Here is a 23,491-nt window from a genome sequence, read left to right on the forward strand (position 1 = left end):
ATTTATTATTGTGTTTCGACGACGCGCCAGGAGACTGCGCGGTAAGCGCGCGCGAACCCCGGATCGATCGTATCGAGATGATGAAAAATTTTTTTAATATATTTATATTTACATTCATTTATATCTCGTAAGTTACATAATATTTTAATAATAAATGAATTTTCTCATTAATCTAATATAATAAGACACCGATTAATTATAATTAAAGTTGCATCAAATCACGGAATAATCCCGTATAAAGAATTTTAACGTTCTTTTCTTTTTGCCGCGAATACTTAAAACATATAACGATCTGCGCTGCGCACTTGCGCTGTTGTCAGATTTAAATTTTGACATTTTGCCGCGTTTACAATTCACTGACAATTATTCAATTTAAATAAATAAAACTCATTTTTTCTATTAATTATTTTAATTGCGCTTAGTAATGAGTAAAAGTAATTGGTCTAATGGTTCGCGCTCCGTAATTTAAATGAAATAAAATGTAATGGAATATGACAGTTTCGGATTGTCGTCACTTGAGGATTGGGTCAAAGTCTAATTTAGATTTGGCAACAGTGGGTGCACAGATTCCTTGTGCAAATTCATCAGAATGAACGCGGGTGTTTTTGTAATTCTCAATCGCGGTGCACCGTGGGTCCGAGTAGGAGCTAAAGCTAAAATGGCGTCAGCCGAGAACGGCAAACGCGTTTAACTTATCGCCCAGTTGACAACGTTAAACAAAAATGCCACGGCCTAAGCGTAACGTAAGTTTAAAATCGCGTTTAATCACTTTAATTTATTAATTAACTACTTAATTATTATTTTACAATAATTATTTAAATAACGACTAAAGAAAGAAAAAAAAAAGAAAAAAATCCGCGCCCTCAACATCCGGAAAAAATTAAAAAAAAAAACGTCGGAAGTCACGCTCTTGTCAGTTTACACTCGCGCATTTCGCGGTTTTTAAATAAATTATTATTTTTAAAAATAGTTTTTACCGATCGTGTAAATTTAATTTTTTTTTTTTCAACCCCAACTCACGTCAGTGTCATGTAAATGTGATTTTTTTTTTACCTTAATTTTTTTTGACGTTTGCACAGACGATAAATGTGAAAATTTTTAAATATTTAAAAAAAAAATAACGCGTGTTTTTATAATTAAAGATTGTAATTAAAGTTGGATGTAATTCAATGCCACTTTGGCGTCATACACACGCCGTGTCTTATGTCGTTCATCGTCGGAGCATGTGAAAAAAAAAAAAAAAAAACTAAATTACACCCCCGTTCCCGCCCCTCGCAGCAGCGCTGCTGTCTCCGACTTATTTCCCTTTCCCTTGTCTTTGAAAATAATAATAATAATGACAGTAAGGATATAATAGTTTTTAGTGATCGTCATTCGCGGTATTTTTTTTTTTGTATATTTTGTTAATGACCTTAAGCATAACATGTACAGTGTCATTAAAACAATTCAAATAATATAAATATAGACATTTTAATGGTAGTTCGAAATAATTTCACATCGCGGCATGTTCAATTGTCGCGCGTCTGTCGATTAGTTCGCATCGTGTTGCTGTCGGTTACTCGTCTGTGATAAACTACAATTTTTTTTGTTTTTGTGAAAAATAGGTTTTTAAAAATTAAGTGTCATTTAATGAACGTATGTCACAATATAATTATTTATTTATTTAATTATATACTAGTTAAACTTTTTTTTAAACTTCATCAAATTAATTATTTATATGACGTTAAATATTTTCATGCGGGTTTCATTTTTTCTCTACAAACATAACCTAGTTTTTTTTTTCATTTATAACGACGCGTTCTTTATATAATATGATATTTTATAAAATTTATCATTCATTTGTTATCAATTATTCGTGTAATTTTATTCAAATTTAAATAGTCGCGCTTTTTTTTGTAATTAAATATACATGTACCTTTTTTTTTACTGAGGCGCATTACTGGAGCTTTTTTTTGTTTGTAGGCTGGTAAAAAATATAAGGATGCAATGAGCGACGAAAGCAGTGGCAGTGACTTCGACGACGATGAAGATCCCGACAAGATCGAAGTTCCTGGTAAATATAAAATAAAATATATTGTGTATTCTATTTGATGTCTATGTAATCCATCCCCTTTATATCGATCATAATCTGATAAATTATTCGCTAGGTGGAGGGAAAGACCTCGCTACCGCCGCTGGGATCGCGAGCATCAAGGAAGAAAATGAGCTCCCCCCAGCTGATACAGCTGTCAAAACTGGTAATTATTATTCATGTTACTAATTTAAAATAGTATATTGTGTGACAAGGATGAAACAAGACGATTTCAGACTAGGGTGAAGGTCGCTGACATCACCCGCAGGTGGAAATCGTGTTTTATCCTGAGTCACACACTAGACTTTTCATGATTATCTGCATCGGAACTTCAAGTTTCAGTCAGCAGCCAGTAAGAAACGAATTAATTTCAAACCGATCATGCGGAGAACTATTAGAGAATGAGAAGTCGGTGATTTATGTACCTGGAGATCGGAACGTTTTTTCGCACAACGAAAGTGAAATAGTATATTACATACCTAGGCCAGTAAAATAAGAAAAGTCTCAGAGCACATGTAATTGTTGGCCGAGGCTGACAAACATGTGGTCTGAGGCTTTCTTTTTTACTGGCCAAGGTGCGTATACTATTTTTCTGCTCGACGAAGCCGGAAAGTTGCAACTTCGTTCAGGGCAGCGGCCCAAAAGTTGCCACTTTCCGGCCGGAGGGCAGAAAAAAATTTATCTAACTAGACTTAAGGGGAGTTTCGGAAGTTGGTGTGGCCTAAGAGTTTCGGCTGGCATATCAGCATCTGCAAACGAAACATTTCAAAAATCTAATCATCCAGTAGATTCTTTACTTTCAAATTTTCTTTTTTTTTCGTTGCGCGAAAAACGTTCCGATCTTCAAAATTATTGTGATTTACAGTCAATTAATAGTAAAGAAGACAAAAATATTAGTTTCACTCATTTTTTATTAATTTTATTCGGTTAATTAAAACTGTCATTTAAAAAATGACATGAGTAAACTGAAGTGACAAGCAAACAAATAAATATAACTAACACCGGGCAGAAACAATTGTGTTTCTTTCCAAGTGAAGAAACACGTGTGTTTTTGCCCGCGGTATGCAGATATCTGAGAATTACGAATTCGCTAGCAGTTGCTTGCAGCATCGGCTTGAAATTTACTTGATTCCACCGGTTGTAGAGACACTGAGCTTTAAGTTTCGATGCTGGTATTACGAACAATATATTTTTCGTGGGCGTGATTCATCAAACGGGTTGGCAATTGATGAGTAAATTGATAATTTTTTAGCACCGAGCATAAAAGGAGGTAAAATTCCAGAAGGTTTGGTGACCAAAGCACCGACTCCCGGCTATGAAATGGTTCGTGTCGGTGGCTCCCAAGGTAATCCTCAAAATTTTCCCAATGCCAATATGATGAACCAGATGAACCAGTTCGGAAATACTGGACCCTACGGACAGTTTCCTCCCAATCTTGGGCAATTTCCTGGATTCAATCCAGCTTCTCTTCTTCAAAGTAAGTAATCAAACTTTTTCTGTTGCCGTTTTGTCGCTTTTTTTGTTTGAAAATTCATCTGTATGTTTACCATTGATTTGAATGACGTCATTTAGATATGGATATGGGAAATTTGATGGGTACCTTCATGGGAATGGCGGGTATGGGTGGCATGGGAGGTGTCAACCCATTTTTGCAGTTGTTGAACCAAGGAGGTTTCAACCCTAATTGGGCTGCTGGTCTTCCAGGTCCGTTATTGTCCTCGACCTCATTATTTTACCATAGTAAATAAAAAAACATTTATTGTCATTAATTTAATTGACAATTACAGGTAAAGCTGTCCAGCAAATGTGGATGAATGCTATGGATCCATCAAAAATGATGCAACCGACGATTCCTGAAGATGAAGAGGCTGATGACGATGAGATGGGCGTCGCTGAAACTTACGCCGACTACATGCCGACGAAATTAAAACTCGGCCGTAAACATCCTGACCCAGTTGTCGAAACTGCATCGCTGTCAAGTGTGGAACCTACTGATGTTTGGTACAAAGTATCCATTCCAGAAGAAACAATTAAATCAGGTGCACTTTCTGCGTTGCAACTCGAGTCAATAACTTATGCGTCACAGCAGCACGAACATCTACTTCCTGATGGGACACGTGCTGGTTTTCTTATCGGTGACGGAGCTGGTGTAGGTAAAGGCCGTACGATTGCCGGTATTATATTTGAAAATTATCTGAAAGGCCGCAAACGTGCCATTTGGGTGTCGGTGTCAAATGATCTCAAGTACGACGCCGAGCGCGATCTGAAAGATATCGGGGCGGGTAAAATAGACGTCCATCCATTAAATAAATTTAAATATGCTAAAATATCATCAGCAGTTAACGGTAATGTCAAAAAAGGTGTTATATTTAGTACATATTCAGCGTTAATCGGTGAATCTTCACAGAGCGGAGGCGCAAAGTACAAAAGTCGACTCAAACAGTTACTCCAATGGTGTGGAGATGATTTCGATGGACTAATAATTTTTGACGAGTGTCATCGAGCTAAAAATTTGTGCCCGACTGGTAGTTCTAAGCCAACAAAGACAGGTCTGACAGTACTGGAGTTACAAACAAAATTACCAAAAGCACGAGTGGTGTATGCCAGTGCTACTGGAGCATCTGAGCCACGGAATATGGCGTACATGGTACGGCTGGGTATGTGGGGCGAAGGAACTCCATTTGCTGAGTTCAATGACTTCATAGCAGCTGTTGAAAAACGCGGTGTCGGTGCTATGGAAATAGTTGCGATGGACATGAAGCTGCGAGGGATGTACATTGCTCGGCAATTGAGTTTTCATGGTGTGGCATTCAAAATTGAAGAGGTTCCTCTGTCTGAAGAATTTACGGATGTCTATGATTCTTCAGTGAGACTATGGGTGGACGCTATGCAAAGGTTTCATGAGGCTGCAGAGCTTATAGACGCTGAAAATAGAATGAAGAAAACAATGTGGGGTCAGTTTTGGTCTTCGCATCAGAGATTTTTTAAGTACCTATGTATTGCTGCTAAAGTAAAACATGCTGTCGCTGTGTCACGTGAAGCTGTAAAATGTGGAAAATGTGTCGTCATTGGTCTTCAGTCAACTGGCGAAGCCAGAACTCTAGAACAACTCGAACGCGATGATGGAGAATTGAGTGACTTTGTGTCTACAGCCAAAGGTGTGCTGCAGACACTAGTGGAGAAACATTTTCCAGCACCAGATCGTAACAGGATTCAGCGGCTTCTTGGTCTTGAGCCTCCTAAACCAACAGTACCAGTAGTAACGATTGAGGATGAAGCTCCGGTTACTGTTGCTAGCGGCAGTAAGAGAAAACCTGTACGACAAGCAGCACAAAGGGCCACTAAAAAAGTACGCGCGTGGGAGGAGTCCGAGGAGTCTATATCTGAAGAAGAAAAAAATGGTGGTCACAGTTCGGGGTCGGAATTTAAAATAAGTGGATCTGACAGTGAAGAGGAGGCGAATCGGTCAGATCCTGAGAGTAACGTCAGCTCAGATTTCAATCCATTTTACAGTGACAGTGATTCTGACGCTGATCCCTGGGATAGACGAAAAAAAAGAGGAAGAAAACCGAAAAAACCAGTGAAGAAAAGACTTACTACCCAAGATAAAATACAGTCGATGTTGACACTGAAGACTCAAAATTCACAGCGCAATAATAAAAAGAATGGAGATAATGTTGGACAAACAGTGGGCATCAATGCTGCTGGACGACCTACTATGGTCGGAGCACCACCGCGAGATGCAATTGAACGCGCGTGTTGTATGAAAGAAGAACTACTGGCGCAAATTGAAAAACTAGGGGAAAAACTTCCTCCCAATACACTCGATCAGCTCATTGACGAACTCGGTGGCCCGGAAAACGTCGCCGAGATGACTGGAAGAAAGGGCCGAGTTGTACAGACTGAAGACGGACAGATTCAGTATGAATCGCGATCTGAAGTTGATGTTCCTCTAGAGACTCTCAATCTTACTGAGAAGCAGCGATTTATGGATGGAGAAAAAACAGTGGCCATTATATCTGAGGCTGCTAGCAGTGGTATTTCTCTGCAAAGTGATCGTCGTGCCCGCAATCAAATGCGACGTGTTCACATAACTCTCGAGCTTCCCTGGAGTGCTGATCGTGCGATCCAACAATTCGGACGTACTCATCGTTCTAATCAAGTCAACGCACCCGAGTATATTTTCCTTATTTCAGATTTAGCTGGTGAAAGACGATTTGCTTCGACAGTCGCGAAACGTCTTGAAAGTCTGGGTGCGCTTACTCACGGCGATCGTCGTGCCACAGAAACGAGAGATTTATCACAATTTAATATTGACAACAAATACGGACGATCTGCTTTAGAGGCTACCATGAAAACAATCATGGGTTATGAAGCTCCACTCGTACCACCACCACAAGACTACCGCGGAGATTTTTTCAAAGATGTAGCAGATGCTCTAGTGGGTGTTGGATTAATTTGCAATAGCGAAAATATGCCAGGTGTTCTTTCACTTGACAAGGACTATAATAATATTTCAAAGTTTTTAAATCGAATATTGGGAATGCCTGTCGATTTACAGAACCGTTTATTCCAATATTTTACTGATACATTAAATGCGATTATTACGCAAGCCAAGAAGACGGGTCGCTTTGACATGGGAATCCTGGATCTTGGCGCTTCTGGTGAAAATGTTAAGCGCGTTAAATTATACCGGTTTTTAAGAAAACACACAACGGGTACGGCACCAACAGAACTCCATGTAGTACACGTGGAACGTGGTATGAGTTGGACAGAGGCTAAGGAACGATGGTCCGAATTGACTGGCTCCAAGGAAGGCTTCTACTTGAGTCACCAAATAAGGAACGGAAAACAGACGGCTATTCTTGCGGTTGCTGTTGACAATGGGAAGAAGAAAACCGAGAAGAAAGATCAACTTTATATGGTCTATCGACCGAACACTGGACTGCAATTAAGACAAGAGAGTCTGGGAGAACTTGAGAAGAAATACAAGAAAGTTAAGTTGGAAGAAGCTGAGCCCCATTGGACGCAGCAGTACGACGCTTCAGTGGACACTTGTTCTCATGCTTACTGGCGGGGAAATTGTAAAAATGTAACTCTTGGAATGGACTGTGAAGTTGGTCTTCGACGGAGGTCTTACAATGTCCTTGCTGGTTCTGTTTTGAGTGTCTGGAGTCGTGTCGAGAGCACTCTTGCTGCACGATCTGGACAGAACTCAAAAATGCAAGTATTGCGTTTACGAACCGGTAAGTTTTTTATTTTATTTTTATTAAATATATTTATTTTTTATGATCCCAGCATCGAAAGTTTCAGTCTCTACAGCCAGTCGGAAGAAGCGAATTTCACTCCAATGCCGCGAATGAATATTAGCAATCACGTGAATTATGAATGTCTTCAGTCAGCGGGCAGAAACAAACTTGTTTCGCCTCTTGGGAAGAAGCAAATGATGTTTCTGCCCGCTAACTGAAAGCTTTTGCAATTTAAACTCCGATACTTGTCATTTTTTTAATACAGTAATTTCAGACCATTCATTTTATTGACGTAAATGACAGTTCTGACTGTGATTAAGTTTTATGAAAATTGCTGTGAATAATAATGATAGTGAAATCAGTCGAGGTCGAATAATTTTTGAAGTTTTTTTAAAACCATAAATTTAAAAAAAAAAAAATATTTGAAAAAATTGCACCTACAGCTTTTTAAATTTTCTACATGTGCATTTTTTTTTTTTTTTTTTTTTTTTTTTTCTATAATAAATTATAAATTGCAAATGACAATTTACGCTTACACTAATAGTTGATGACATCATTGGTCATAAATTAACTTGTTTCTGACTGGCTGCTGACAATGAAACTTTAAGTAACTATGCAGGTGATCATGAAAAATTCAGTGTGTAACTCAAGATGAAACACGATTTCACTGCGGGTGATGTCAGCCAACTTCACTCGGATCTGAAATCTTTTTGTTTCGTTCCTTGTCACTCAATATACTGTATTATTAAAATACTTATTTTTTATTATGCATTAGATGATGGATTAAAAATTGTCGGCACGTTAATTCCAAAATCATGTTTGGATTCATTAGTAGAAGCTCTGTCTGCTGATGCTGAAAAAACCGAAGAGCAAGTTTTTTGAACATCCTCTTGTCTAAACAGTAAGCGCTATAATTTTTTTTACTAATTTAAAAATTTTAATTGTAAGGTAAAAGCTCCTATACCCGCTCACTTTTCATTGGAGTGAGAATAAATCACTCAATATAAATTAATAAATAAAATGAAAAACCATATTTTTTTTTCATAGTTATTTTTTGAAGTTTCGAGTATTAGAATAAAATTTAAGTTTGAAGAATAATGTTGATATTTAATTATTATTAATTTTTAAAATAAGGGCTTGAGTGTACCCATAGTCGCTCACTAAAAGTTGTGATGTACCATTACTCAATCAACACATGGCCCTATAGTCGCTCAAAGACAATATCAATTAAACTATGATAAGTTTTTTGATTTGGACAAATAATTTATAAACTATACTACTTTATTCTTTCATAATATAAAATTTCATGAATTTTAAAAAGAAAAAATAATTTTAAAAACAATCTTTGTTGCACTTGTACAGTAAATGGAAACTTTGTCCAAGCTTTTCTCGTAAACAAATGGAAGTTGTCAAAAAATTGAAGTGCACTTCGCTAGTTCATAGAGTAAAGCATCGGGTCTGTGTCTTTATTTAGCGTTTAGGGTTTTTATCTCAGAGAAAAGCTTGGACAAAATTATCTGAAAACGGTTCTTATTAAGTTATATATATAGTTATAACAATTCTTAAAAAATTTGACGTGACGTAAATTTAATCTAACGAATGAACGTTAAAGTAAAAAATGCCCGGCTGAGCGCGATTTTGAAAACAGTCATTTAATTTAAATTTATAATCTATTATAAAATAATTTGATACATGATAGTTTAATATATTTAGATTTACAAATAATTATTTATCAATAATAATATTTTTAGTCGTAATTTTTTTTTATAAAAATTATAAAAAAACGCCTTAAACAATTAAAGTGAGCGACTAATGGTACTAAGCGGGTATAGGGACTTTTACCTCATTGAATACTTATTTTATTTATATTAAATACAATTTTTTTTTTAATTATAGATAGTGAGGGATCAAAAAAGACTGCCGAGCGCGTGATATTGGCAGGAAATAATGCGTTGGAATCTGTTGTTCAGACGCCGTTTAAAAAAATAAATAAACCAGCTGGAAAACGTTTAAAATACACAGTATTGGGTCGTATATTTAGTGCAATTTCCCAGTTAATAAATACATTAATGGATTTACCACTGAATGTGCGGCACAGTCAAACTGTCTGCACAATAAAAATAAAAAAAAGTTATACCTAAAAGAATGAAACAAAAATTTTAAAAATAAAAACTCCCGCGATATCGCTTTTCAAACAGCAACATCGCGCGTTGCTTATCGTGATAGAATTTAAGTAGTTAGTCGCCTTGTTTATTACTTTTTTTTGTTTGTTATTATTGTTTATTTTTTTTTTATGAATTTTTTATTAAGAACACGACGCTCACACCAGCGCGCGCGATTGATGTCAAGCTCTCCCAATAAATTACACACACGCCTAATTTGCTAATTTTTTTTTTTTTATGCTTGTAATGCTGTTTAATAAAAAAAAAATTATTGTTTCGTATTTAATTTTAAAATTTAAAATAAACAATTAGACTTTAGTGCAAACATCAGATAATTTTTATTTTGTTAAAAAAATAAAAAATGAAATTTTTTTTGTCTTTGACTCGATGATGATTCCGATTTTGGCTGAATGGTGATAAACACCATAAAAGTATTTCTTATATAATATATTATCTTAATTTTTGATTTAAAAATACAAACAAACAAACAAACAAATGAATTATTATAACTAATTAATTAATTAATTAATATGCTAAATAATTATGATTAAAAAAAAAATGATCCACCATTAAATATTATAACTACAACTTTTAGTGATTAGATTCAATTATAAACATGATATATTTATATTTAATAAAAATAAATGAATTAAAGAAAAAGATAAATAAGCATTCGAACAGTAAACTTATAATTGATAATAAATATTATTAATTAAAATAATTTTATTTAAAATGGACTGCAAATTTTTGTTGTAAGGAATGAGTAATTTTTTCTTTATCTAATTGTATACGATTAAATACAGAGCATAGAAATAAATAACAGTAAATTGTACTATTTAAAAATAAAAAAATTAATTAATATACATACTCAAAAAAATATATAATAATTTTTAAATAACAATAATAATATTTATAATTTATCTTTTTAATTCTTGGAGTTACATTTATTAATTAAATAGGTCCCCTGATTAAACAACTGAATTCGATCCAATTAAACAGAATTGAATTTTTAATTCTATATAATTCAGATAAATTCTGTTAATTCGGTACGTAACTTGAAAAAGAAATCTGTCTAATTCAGCAGGAAAACCAGAATTTATCCAAATTGAAACGAATTAAAATAATTCTACTGTTTAACTCGAAATTAATCCTCGAAATTCTGGTTCTGACTCCGAATCAAACCGAATTCAAAAATTTTAAATCAGTTTTATTCTGTTTAATTGGAAAATAATCCTTGAATTCTTTTAAATTCTGTCTTATCGAATTTAACAGAATTGAGCAGAATTAAAATTTTTAATTCGGTCGAACTCAGTTGTTTAATCAGGATCAATTATTTTTTTTACGCATTTTTTCAGGACACTCGTGTGGTACACGAGAGTGATAATTGTTAAGACGTAGTACATATCTGATATCTGACAATTAATAATTAAAATAATAATTTGAATAAATTACTTTTAATTGATTCAAAAATAATTTTATTAATTAATTTTAGATAATGCCCATGCTTATGACAGATAAATTACTCTAGGATTCCACAGTCAACTGGTAAATTAATAAGACTTGGAAGAGCCGAAATTTTTCTTTTAATGATTCACGGATGCTAGTTAATGGATAATTGAAAATATATTCAGAATGCGTCGGGATTTCAAAGAACTTGGACTAAAGACGGCGAAAATCAACTAGTATTGATATAAATTTAATCAAACTGATATTTCTTTGAGGCATAAGTCGATTTTTATGGTTTCGCATACTCAGAGGATCCGATTGACAGGATTTTTGAACCACAGAAGTCTAGAATTTCTAAGTCCGGGATCAGATACTGGATATTATGGAGGAAGTGACTGTTGAGAGGGAAATAATTCCGCATTCCAAATTTTATGTAGTTGTGGGTTGCATTAAAATATTTTTTGTTTTCGGACTGTCCCTGATTAAAAACTCCGATTGAAACTCGATCGGATTTCTATCAAATTTAATCGGAAACAAACATTCGATTAAAATTGCTTAGGAGCGTTCTTAGTATCCGATTGAAATTATTTAATCGGATAATAATAAATTTATTTTCGAATTGAATCCGATTAAATTTGATAGAAATATTTTAATCGGATGTTATCGGAAAATAGTAATTTTTTTCTACTATATTTATTAGTCTAATTAATATAATATAATAAATTTATTATATTTAAATTTTGAAATTTCGAGCTAAGATAGCGCTGCTGCGTGTCACTGAATTCAACGTTCAATTGTTTTTGCTAAAGTGGGGGGCGAGAGAATCGCAAAATCGATTGTTTTGTATCAACTGGCGGTCCAATAGCGACAGCCAGTATCGTCGACAACAGCAGTAGTAGTCCAGATCCTTCTTTGTTCTTTACGTTTGAATTGAAACAAAGTATTGCAGTGGTGTCTTGTAAAATTGTGCAGTGATTGGAAAATTTATCTTTTATTAGTATTAATTGTGCAAAGTATCTGTGGTGTAGTTAAGTGTTCAGTGTTCAGTGCTAGTGAAAAGTGTTAAGAGTTCAGTGTTTGTGTAAAGGGTTGCTGATTGCTGATGCTGATGCTGATATCTTCCTAGTTCCTGAGCAAAATCATCTGGCATCGTCTGGTGGGAGATAGCAGTTAAGTGACGTTTTTTTAGCTGCAATACACTTGGAGCAATTTAAATTAAATCTCCAAGTGTATGAGGACACCCTTCTGCATATTATTTACCCGCCAAGGTTTGTTCAAACACTTGCGTGTCTTTTTTTTAAATTTTTTAAATATTTTACCATCATATTCTGCTGCCATTTTATTTTGACATACGATTTTTAGTTTTCTCCACTTTCTGATAATTTATTTTTTAAATATTTAAATTTATCGCGCAAGTAATAAGAATAATTAATAAGGGTGCACCCCGAAATGCGCTACGCTACACCTGCTCGCAGCGCATTTCGGAATGCATTCAGAATTTTTTTTTCCTAATAATCCATATTGGCTTGGAGTTAAAAATTAAAAAAAATTCTGCTTCACTCAGTCATGCATATTTACAGTGGCTGTTTTGTCCACAATCACTTTCTTCTTTAAAAAAAAAAATACAATACATAACTACGACTATAAATTAGGGCTGAAATTTTCTAATATTTTTATCTATTATAAATTTAGTTTTTGAAAGTTTTATTTGTTTTATTCACTTACAAAATTTTCTCAAAATTAAAAATACAAATAAATTAAATTTGTTTTTTTATTACAAATATAAACTGAGTACTTGACACTTAAGTGGTTTAAATTTCTCTCACATTTAAAAATATACCTCCATCTGGAGCAACTATTAAGGACTTGGTACTGAATCGCATGGGGATTAAAGTTTCTTTGCATGGAGTGAATTCATATTTGGGCAACAATTTCAAAAGCCCAAGTTTTGTTTGAAGCAATCCAATACGCATGCCTAAAAAATATATATTATTATGCATAATAAATAAATTTTATTATTGATATTTATAATCAAGAAGTGTAATTACCAATGCAATTATGTGGACCTTCTCCAAAAGGTAAATAAACACACGGTTTCCGTGTTTTTTTGTTAGCTTCTGAAAAACGTTCAGGATTATATTTTTCTGGATCCGGAAAGTATTCAGGGTCATAATGGAGACCAATAATTGGAATCATTACGGGTGTTCCTTTTTCTAACACAAGATTTGAATTTGGAATTTTGTAGTTTTCATTAGCAACGCGATCTAAGACTGGTAATGGAGGATATTTTCTTAAAGTTTCAGCAACAACCATATCCATGTATGGTAAATTCATAGCCTGTAAATAAAGATATAATATAATATTCTGATAGGAAGAAATTCTGGTCAGAAAGTTGGTGTCAATTAGTTGCAATCAAGTTAATGTCAACTTCAGTCGTTGTAACTGTTGACTACAAGTTGTTACCAATTTTTCCAGAAACTTGGCGGCAATCTACTGCCACAAACTGTCGTCAACTTTCTGAGAAAATTGAAGGCAACTTTCCGTCAACTGATGGAATCCCAACTTTTGCCTCCAACTTTCTCAGAAAGTTGAAGACCAGTTGCCGTCAACTTATGGAGATGCCAATTTTTGTGGCCAAATTGGTGACAAGTTGCTGCCATCTTGATTAGTAGGGCTGATAGGAAGACTTTCTGATCAGAAAGTTGGTGTCCATTAGTTGCGATCAAGTTAACGACATCTTCAGCTTTTGTAACTGTTGACTACAAGTTGTTACTACCCTCCAAAAATGAATTAGTGAAATTCACTGCGAATCAGTGGATAGTCACTATTCCTACAGCTATAAGTATACCACTAATTCAACCAGTGGTATACTTATAGCTGGTTCCCAGTGAATATTCACTAATTCGAAGTGAATTTTACTGATTCATTTTGAATCTGTCGCCAACATTCTGAGAAAATTGAAGGCAACTTTCCGTCAACTTTTTAAAATGCCAATTTTTGCGTGTAGTTTGGTGACAAGTTGCAGCAGTAGATTGCCGTCAGCTTGGCTATTCAGTCCGCTTAAAACTTGAGGTAAATTTGCAGCTAAAACGACGCCAATATTTCTGCAACTCTTTAGGAAGCGCAACAGTTGATGTCAACTTGTCGCCGAGTTGAATTAACAACTCGACGAAGCTTTTTATTTAAAGTTGCCTTCATATTGCGGCTGAAGATTGTCGTCAACTTTCTGAGAAAGTTGGAGCCAATTTATAGTCAATAGTTAAGTAGTAAAATGTTATCCTCAACTTGATGACACATTGACCGAAACTGTTGTTATCTAGATAATATTTCAATAAAAATAAATGTTATTATTTACCATGTCATAAGTGACTTTTCCCTCTGATTGCTCGAGTGCTTTTAAAATTTCTGCTCGCAATCTATTCTGAATTTCCGGTTGGATTGCAATTTCGTAAAGTGTAAAGCTCAAAGCAGATGAAGAAGTTTCAAAACCGGCGTTGAAAAATACTACCGCTTGGGCCAGCAAATTATCACCATCAAAATCTTTAAAAAATATCTTATTAGATAGCTATTAAATATTTATATATTAAATTAAAATTATAATAATTATCAATATAATAAATTACCAAACTCATCGTTAAATATTTCAGTCTTGTTGTTTCGCAACTCGATCAATATGTCTATTAAATCGCCTCTCTTAGCTCCCGATTTTTCTCGTTCATTTATCACATTCCATAACGAACTTCGTAGAAAATTAGCAGTATCGGATGGTAAAACTTTAAGGCCAAGTGGTCCCACTATTTGTGGCGCGAAAAATATCGACATAAATTCAAAATTACGGTACATTTTTTGTGCAAATATTTTTCTTCCTTGTACACGAAATTCAGCATTTGGATGATTCAAACAATTAGCTCGGATTCCAAAAGCAGTTGTAGCAATCATATCTGTGGTAAATCTTGCCGCCAATTCTTTAACTTCCATTACTTCTCCTTTTCCTACAACATGTTGCCAAAAAACAAATTAATTAATTTATAACCCGCCCAGGCGGCACAAAAAAAAAAATTGTTAACTTTATGTTAACAATTAGTTACACTCTAACAAATTGTTGCCTTAAACTTAACAAAAAGTCAACAATTTTTTTTTGTGCCGCCTGGGTAAAAAAAATTATGAGCGAAAAATGGCCCAATATAATTACATACATTTATAGGAGCAGTGAGGAAAGGGAGGCAAAACAGGGTACGTAAGGGGATACGGTACCGGACCTCTTTCTCACACTCAGAAAAATAAACGAGACTGTCTTTGTTGCACTCGTAGAGTAAATGAGAATTTTAAAACAATTTTTCTCGGAGACGAATTAGAATTTTTGAAAAAACGAAATTTCTAGCTCTTTGTTAAGGCTTTAAAAAACGCTAAAGACTCTCTATTTTAGGTTTCTAATGTTTGTCCGTAAATTAAATTGAATTGAAAATCGGTTACCGTTACCCCTTAAGAAAATTCTAAATTTTTGAAGACTCAAATCCGTTTTTTTTTTTTTTTTTTTTAATGATATTCGAAGTAAATAAAAAAAAATTTCAGTTGCCGTTAGAAAAAAAAGTTTTCACTTTTGCGGGCAAAATGGAGTACTCCCTAAAAAAAGTGAAAAAAAAAAAAAATTCCGGATATTAAATAAATTTGGTGAAATTAAATTTATTTATAAGTAATTTACATAAAGAAAAATTACAGTTTACATAATTATTGGATACAAAGGAAGAAGAAAATATTTTTAATAAAACAAAAGTCATTAACAATTTTTGACTGACAATTTCGATTTTTGAAAAAGTTTAAAAAAAAAAATTCAAATAATGCTCGATTATATTTGCAAAAGTAATTTTGAATTTTTTAAAAAATATTTAAAAAAAAAAATTTTTTCTATAAAATTTGGAGGTACCCTATTTTTCCCCCCGTCTCCCGTCCCCTATGTAATCTATATATATATGATTTTATATAACAAGTCATCATATATATTTACATATAATTACATATTATTTATATCTAATTACACATGGATTATTTATAATTAGATATGAATTGCATATAATTATATATAATTATATATAATCTTTTTGACCCGGGAATCAACTAATTCTTAATTAATAAATTATTGAAATTACCTCCAGTTTTATAAGTTTTCATAAGCGCCATCAGATCATCACCCACATCATTCATAAGTTCAAACATTTTTTTCACTCTTCCCGATGTATAAATTGGGGTGAGTTTTGTTCTCACTATTTTCCATTGTGGATTTTTAATCAAAAATAAATTTGCGTCACCAATCCGATCGTGCGGACTTGCTTGAGCAAATCTATCATTAAAAACATTAAAATCCTTGACAAGAATATTTTTAATAAGCTCTGGATTGCGAACTAAAAAAAACGGTCTGTCGAAAACATAAAATCCCATGTACGGTAGTCCCGCACTCCATTCGTACATATCTTGAACCCACTGTCCACCCGATCGCTTCATCATCAAACAATCGATAAAATTACCAATAAATGGAATCGGCGGTTTTTCAGCAACTCCTCGTTTTTTCCAGTATTTAAATTTCCGTGTCATATATAAATATGAAAGGAATACTGAACTTAATAATAAAACTACACCATAAATTATAAGACCCATTTTTTATTCTTGTTATTATTAATTATAAATATTATATATTTTTTATATAAACAATTTTACTGCACTCGAGTAACTAATAAGAGTTGCAACTTATGATATATGAGTTTATAGATCAGCAAGTGCTCTTCCGTGACTGAATAGTAAATAAATTGCGATCCTCTATATACTCTATTTTTTGCTGAGTGTACAGAAGTATATATAATATCGTGACGATTTTAATTGATGTTTATTTCAAGATTTGACCGGTAAATTATTTCGTCCACTCTTTTACGTACAGTATCTTTAAACTATTGATGATAAAAAAAATAGACAAGTCATCGTGACATTGCACCAACCTTCATAAATATTTTCATGCCAATTTGATAAAAGGTGAATTATGAATCCAACTTTTTTTTTTGTCTCATTAAATAAAAGTAATTAGCATTCTGATTACATTACATAATATATCAAATTATACCTCAGTTATATCAGTAACTTGTTATATTTTTTTCCAATCAGCAGCTAATTATTCTATCGTATTATTAAAATTTTTATTGTTATTTAACTTTTCAATTAAATTACTCATATTTATTGTTTAATTTTCATATCAATATATATTTATCAAATTATCATTTATTTGGACATTTTAATTTATAAATTCAATTTATCAGAATAATTGAGTTTATTTGTATGACTTCATATCTTTTACAAAGTTTTACTTTATACTTTATTTTAATCGCGCACTTGTCTCTCCTTTTTTTTCACTTCACTTTCCGTATCTTTACCTTTTTTTTTGTACGTTGTCTTGGTTGCCCGCTTTCCCCAAGTCGCTGTACCCTGACTCTCTCAAGGTTTCTTCAATTTTTTAAAGACCGCAGAAATTTGTCTTTATCTCCCCCTTTATTATTTTTTCCTCTGCCTCTTGCGTCTCCTGAATTTGCTTCGATTAAATTAAATTTATAATTATTTTATATATTTATTTGTTTCGTTATTTATTTACGTGTCATAAGTAAAGTGATTTTTTTTTAATTTTTACATTTTGATATATAATATTTTATATAAATTTGAATAACCGAAAACTAAAACATGTTTTTTTTTGGTACTGATATTTTCAAAATTTTATGTACTCCTACTATTCGATTAAGTATCACTCGAAAAATATTTAATTTTTTTTTTATAATTTCTATTTCAAGCCAATCAAAATATTTTAGAAAAAAAATTTGGAACAAAAATTGTAGGAAATTAAATTTTCTATAAAAAAGATTTCAGAGCTTATTAACTCTCTTATAGTTTCAAAGTTATAAAGAAAAAAAATATGGGATCATTTTACAAGAATATTTTTTAAATAATTTATTTTTTTATACAGTTAGAAATTTTGTGTATTTGTGTTGGAAAATTATTTGGTTAAATTTTTTGTGTTGATTTTTAACACAGAAATCTGTTAATTAAACACAAACCGTTTGTGTTATTTTACTTTAACAGATTTTTTATGTTAAATGATTAGAAAATCTAGAATGTAACACATTTATTGTTTTATTCGAAAATGAACACAAAATTTGTGTTGTTTGACCAAACGTTTCCGCGCGATTCTTCATTACTATAACCAAGCAAAGCATTGTCTGCAGGGAAATTCGGATTATAATTTATTTACAATTAAATATATACATTTTACAATTAAATTTCGATAACTTTCATACCTTTTTGACCTGGTTCAATTGTTCGCTAAATTGATATTTCTGCTAAGGGTAGATCAGTATACTTGAGTTGATTAGGTTATGTGCTTATGTTTATTAGTTGATTTTAACACGAAAAATGTGTTAAATTCACACAAATGTTCTGTTAAATGTACACAAATTTTCTGTCAAAAGAAAAGATTTTATTTGTTCAATTTTATTTAACATAAAATTTGTGTTAAAGATCAACACAAACGCAATGTACACGTGTTGAATTAACACAAAAATTTTTGTAGACCGTTTGCAACAGACGATTTGTGTTGAATTTATCACAAAATTTCTAACTGTGTACTTTAGGTTGCATTTACTCTGAAATAATTAGATGTATAAATAATATGAGACCTTTTTTGTAGAAAATTTAATTGGCCACAAAGTTTTTCATGTACATTTTTGTCATATCTCTATTAGTTTTGTCAAAATTTTTATTTCTTTACAATAAAATTGAGATTTTTTTTTTTAAATAAATAATTTCAAGCAATTTGTTTAACATTTAGGAGAACTCCGCCGTCAGCAGCTGTTATTGTTGCTGTTGGGCTTAATCGCATGGGAATCATAGTTTCTTTACAGGGTGAAAATTCATATTTTGGTAGTAATTTTATAAGCCCAAGTTTTGTCTGAAGTAAACCAATACGTAGACCTAAAAAAATATTAAAGATATTAATTAATATTATCAATTAATAATAATAATAATAATAACTACATTTTTATAATAAATACACAATAATACAAACTTATAAATAAAATTATATAATACAAATTAATATAAAAATATTATTATTATTAATGATGAATATCGGTGTGCGAATATCGTTCGAGTTTCGAATCGAATATTAATATTCGATTTGGAACGAATAATTCGTAAGTTCGAATTATTCGCACACTCCTAATAATGAATAGACTGTAAAATATTTGGGTAGTGAACGCAGATTAAATCCGGAGTGAATGCGGATTTGAATAAAATCTAGTTCACTCCAAAATCACTCCGCTGGAAAAACTTCCCCTTTACTCCGGATGCGGAGTGAATTCGAATTTGAATGAAATCCTTAATCACTCCGAACTCACTCTTGATTTTTTACAGCGTAATGAATGTAATAATTACCTATACAAATATGAGGACCATCGCCAAAAGGTATATAAACACTTTGTTTCCTAGATTTTTTATTAGCCTCTGAAAAACGTTCCGGATCATACTTGTCGGGATCAGGAAAGTAGTCAGGATCATAATGCAAACCAGTCATGGAAATAAAAACCGGAGTACCTTTCTCTATTACCAAATCTGAGTTTGGCAATTTGTAATTTTCTTTAGTCAACCGGTCTAAGAAAGGTAGAGGTGGATATTTACGTAGAGTTTCTGCTACAACCATATCCAGATACGGCAAGTTCATGGCCTAGAATCAGTACAAAACGGTAGCGTAAACAACTTACTGCGGGATATAATTAATTATTATATAACGGAAAATGATAAGTGGTTTTGTGTACCAAGTCGTAAGTAACTTTTCCGCCCGACTGCTCGAGTCCATCTAATATTTCCTGTCTTAATCTCGTTTGGATTTCCGGCTGAATTGCTATCTCGTATAATGTAAAGCTCAGAGCTGATGAAGATGTTTCAAAACCTCCTGTATAAAATACTACTGCCTGAGCCACTAAATTGTCGCCATCAAAATCTTTGGGCAAAATAAAAATAGTCGCGTACATAAATAAATAAATGAATGTATGTAATATTTATTAGGCGGAGCCAAAAAAATCGACTATTTTTTTTTTCGATACTGTGAAAATATTATTCCTGATAAACAAAAAAAATTATTGTGCAAGTTTGAGCCCTTAATATTGATATTAAGAAATGTATCGTTACGACTATTAGTTTTTTAACAGATATTTCATTTTTTACCCAAAACTCGTAAATCATCTATTTGAAAAATTTGAACATTGTATAATCATAAAGTGAATTGAATTCTCTACAAAAAATCTCTGTTAGTAAATTGACGTAAAACGAGTCGTTTCCTTGTAACCGAGCCTTAAACATTGATTTGTTTTTTAAATTCTTTGTTTCTATTTTGGATTTTTGTAACTACTAGAAATATTAAATTTTTTTTTAGTCAAGATACATATTCTTAAAGAAAATTTAATGCTCTACAAAAAAGGTCTCGTTACTTTTTTTGCTAAACTCACTCCTTCGAAAGTTATTCAAGGTTGAAGTTGAGTCAAAACGACTTCAATAACCTGAATAACTTTCGAAGGAGTGAATTTAGCAAAAAATGTAAAGAGACCTTTTTTGTAGAGCATTAAATTTCCTTTAAGAATATGTATCTTGACTAAAAAAAATTTTAATATTTCTAGTAGTTACAAAAATCCAAAATAGAAACAAGGAATTTAAAAAACTACGTCAGGAGTATTAATTGGAATATCCTCTTGCTATTGATGTACTTTTTTTATTATATAAATGCAATATAAAGTTGGTGGAAATGATTAAAGATGAGTGGATCGTGATTTTTTGATTTGGTGACAAAAGAGCACTACCTCTCCGAGGTGTGCAAAACAAATCAATGTTTAAGGCTCGGTTACAAGGAAACGACTCGTTTTACGTCAATTTACTAACAGAGATTTTTTGTAGAGAATTCAATTCCCTTTAAAAATATATATTGCTCAAATTTTTCAGATAGATGATTTACGAGTTTTGGGTAAAAAATGAAATTTCTGTCAAAAAACTAATAGTCGTAACGATACACCTCTTAATATCAATACTAAGGGCTCAAACTTGCACAATAATTTTTTTTTGGTCATCAGGAATAATATTTTCACAGTATCGAAAAAAAAAAAAAATAGTTGATTTTTTTGGCCCAATCTAATATTTATTTAGATTTATAGTTACCAAAAATATCTCGAGTAGAACTTTCGGCATTAGCTTTTCTCAATTCAACAAGCAAATCAATTAAATCACCGCGTTTAAAATCAGAACGTTCACGTTCAAGTATTACACCCCATAATGTATCTCTTAAAAATTTCGATGCATTATTTGGTATAAATTGAAGTCCCAGAGGTTTCGCTAATTGTGGAGCAAAAAATAGTGAAGTCAATTCAAAATTACGGTAGAAAGAAGTAGAAAATACTCTACGACCAGCTTCACGAAATGCAGCATTAGGATCATTGAGACAATTCGCTCGTACACCAAAAGCCGTAGTTGCAATCATGTCGGTAGTAAATTTAGCGCTTAAGTCTTTTACTTCAATTGCTTGTCCTGGACCTAAAAATTAATTGACCCAAAAAATCAATGGCTTAAATATTTTTTATCCACTTTCTTTCTGTCCTACCTCCCAATTTAAGTGACTCCATATGCGCCATGAGATCTTCACCGACATCGACCATCAACTCAAACATTCTCTTCAATTTACCCGAAGTATAAATTGGCGTGAGTTTTGTCCGGACTATTTTCCAAGCGGGATTTTTAATCAAAAATAAATTTGCGTCACCGATACGATCGTGCGGGCTCGCAGACACAAATCTATCAGGAAAACTATTGAAGTCTTTTACAAGTACTGCTTTTACAAGCTCGGGATCGCGTATTAACAAACAAGGCTTGTCAAAAATATAAAATCCCATGTAAGGTAAACCGGAACTCCATTTATACATATCCTTTAGCCATTGGCCTGATGATTTTTTTGTCCTTAAACAGTCACCAAAATTACCAACAAACGGCGTGGGTGTTATTTCAGTAACCCCTCGTTTTTTCCAGTATTTAAACTTCCGCGTCATGTACAAATAAGACAGAACTATAAATCCTGATAGCAGGAATAAAAAGTCCAATACCCAGTATCGAGTTAAAACAGCCATTTTTCACAGTATATAATTATGCCACAAACAATTAATTAAAAATCTACACACGCTCACAAGTCATCGAAAGAATTAATAATGTTTATTAATTAAATTTTTTTTCGAGATTCGTTTTTATCAATGCAATAACTTGCAGCGTTATTCAATAACTGATTGTGCATGGAAACGTATGCCTCAATTTATACAATTTGCTTATGCTGATTAAATAACAGCAACCCATGTTTTTTTTTCTCTCGTTCTTAAATGTTTTAAGTAGCGTTCTATGTAAATCATGTGTTATTATAAAAAAATATTAAGTATAAAAAAAAAAGAAAAAAAAAACATGTATGTCAAAATGAAAATTATGGATGTACTTGTCATGACAGTGCATCATTCACTTTATTTGATGACAATGATTGAAAATGTTAATTACCTGATATTTTTTTTAATTGACTAGATTTTTTTTTTACTGTAATAACTGCAAATAAAAAATATTTGTTGTAATATCCACTTATAGTTTATAACGAAAAAATCGTTTGTTAAAAATTGTCTGAAAAAAAGTTTTATTAATAATTTTCAGATATATATCTTTAGAAATCAGACTATTGCAATGGGTCTCATGATACCATCCACTTAAGAGTTTATATATATATGCGATATAACGCGTCTTGTCATCACGATAGCGCCCGAAATTCTTTACGGATCTTCATGAAATTTTATACACTTATTCAATGGACAACTACCTCGATCAAGTTCAAAGATAAGCCCAATTGGTAGATTAGTTTGGAAGTTGTGGTTGTTTGAAATGTTTTTGAATTTTATAAAATTGAATTTTCACGCGCTTGAAGATCGAAACGTTTTTTGAGCAACGAAAATGAAAAAATTTATGTGATTCGACTGCTTAAGGGGTAGTTTTGGAAGTTTGGAGTGGTCTGAGATTTTTGGTTGACACACCAGCATCTACATGCGAAATATTTCATAAATCTAGTCATCCAATAGATTTTTTACTTTTCCATTCTCTTTTTCGTTGCGTGAAAAACGTTCCGATCTTCAGGAACATGAATTTTCTGGCTTTATCCTTAAAAAACTTTCGAACCGAAAGTGATAACTTAATTCTGTAAATGTATCTTAAAGTTTGTACGATCACACTGAAAGAAATTTTCTTTAAAAATTACCGTTATATTCACGATAATCGTGGGACGAATAACACGACCTAATCATTTTTCGGTAAGTGAGATATATATCTTTGGGCTTAACCAACATGTTCCCAATTATTTCCCAATCGGGTAAGCCCAACAGCAAGTTATTAATTTTAACGTTGGGTCATCCCAATAAGTTCCCAAAAATATCCCAATTGAGCAAACCCACTATCCAGTCAGTAATTTTAGCTTA

At 32.5% G+C, this 23,491-nt stretch overlaps 2 protein-coding genes across 5 annotated transcripts; one reads left to right on the top strand and one right to left on the bottom strand.

The window, feature by feature from the left end:
- The first annotated feature begins 585 nt into the window (after positions 1-585).
- Positions 586-9,790, top strand: LOC130663700 (protein strawberry notch-like). 4 transcript variants are annotated; one of them, XM_057463111.1, is made up of 8 exons: positions 586-743; positions 1,963-2,053; positions 2,148-2,237; positions 3,324-3,548; positions 3,644-3,775; positions 3,859-7,317; positions 8,096-8,221; positions 9,217-9,790. In XM_057463111.1, exons 1-7 carry the CDS (start codon positions 723-725, stop codon positions 8,200-8,202), a joined length of 4,125 nt encoding a protein of 1,374 aa, XP_057319094.1. In that variant the 5' UTR covers positions 586-722; the 3' UTR covers positions 8,203-8,221; positions 9,217-9,790. The 4 variants fall into 4 exon arrangements, with proteins under 4 accessions (XP_057319094.1, XP_057319096.1, XP_057319097.1 ...); XM_057463113.1 differs by having other exon boundaries at positions 3,354-3,548; XM_057463112.1 differs by lacking the exon at positions 586-743 and adding an exon at positions 1,408-1,635.
- Positions 9,791-12,615: 2,825 nt separating this feature from the next.
- On the bottom strand, positions 12,616-22,263 carry LOC130664165 (uncharacterized). Its single transcript, XM_057463974.1, has 10 exons — positions 21,601-22,263; positions 21,162-21,533; positions 19,772-19,956; positions 19,392-19,680; positions 18,769-18,929; positions 16,076-16,583; positions 14,552-14,920; positions 14,284-14,468; positions 12,977-13,265; positions 12,616-12,903 (listed from the first exon to the last, which is right to left on the bottom strand). The coding sequence occupies exons 1-10, from the start codon at positions 22,118-22,120 to the stop codon at positions 12,740-12,742; spliced, it is 3,042 nt and encodes a 1,013-aa protein (XP_057319957.1). The 5' UTR covers positions 22,121-22,263; the 3' UTR covers positions 12,616-12,739.
- Between the last annotated feature and the right edge of the window lie 1,228 nt (positions 22,264-23,491).

Source organism: Microplitis mediator, chromosome 2 (assembly GCF_029852145.1).
Source record: "Microplitis mediator isolate UGA2020A chromosome 2, iyMicMedi2.1, whole genome shotgun sequence".
NCBI classification, from domain to species: domain Eukaryota; kingdom Metazoa; phylum Arthropoda; class Insecta; order Hymenoptera; family Braconidae; genus Microplitis; species Microplitis mediator.

What these genes read in the sequence shown, in the direction of transcription:
- LOC130663700 (XM_057463111.1), top strand. Translation starts at nt 723, where the DNA reads ATGCCACGGCCTAAGCGTAAC. An exon ending in TGCCACGGCCTAAGCGTAAC is followed by an intron (nt 744 to 1,962) that starts GTAAGTTTAAAA and finishes TTTTGTTTGTAG; the next exon opens with GCTGGTAAAAAATATAAGGA. An exon ending in AGTATTGCGTTTACGAACCG is followed by an intron (nt 7,318 to 8,095) that starts GTAAGTTTTTTA and finishes ATTATGCATTAG; the next exon opens with ATGATGGATTAAAAATTGTC.
- LOC130664165 (XM_057463974.1), bottom strand. Translation starts at nt 22,120, where the DNA reads ATGGCTGTTTTAACTCGATACTGGGTATTGGACTTTTTATTCCTGCTA. An exon ending in GAAAAGTTACTTACGACTTG is followed by an intron (nt 19,681 to 19,771) that starts GTACACAAAACC and finishes TACTGATTCTAG; the next exon opens with GCCATGAACTTGCCGTATCT. An exon ending in AGGTCCACATAATTGCATTG is followed by an intron (nt 12,904 to 12,976) that starts GTAATTACACTT and finishes TATATTTTTTAG; the next exon opens with GCATGCGTATTGGATTGCTT.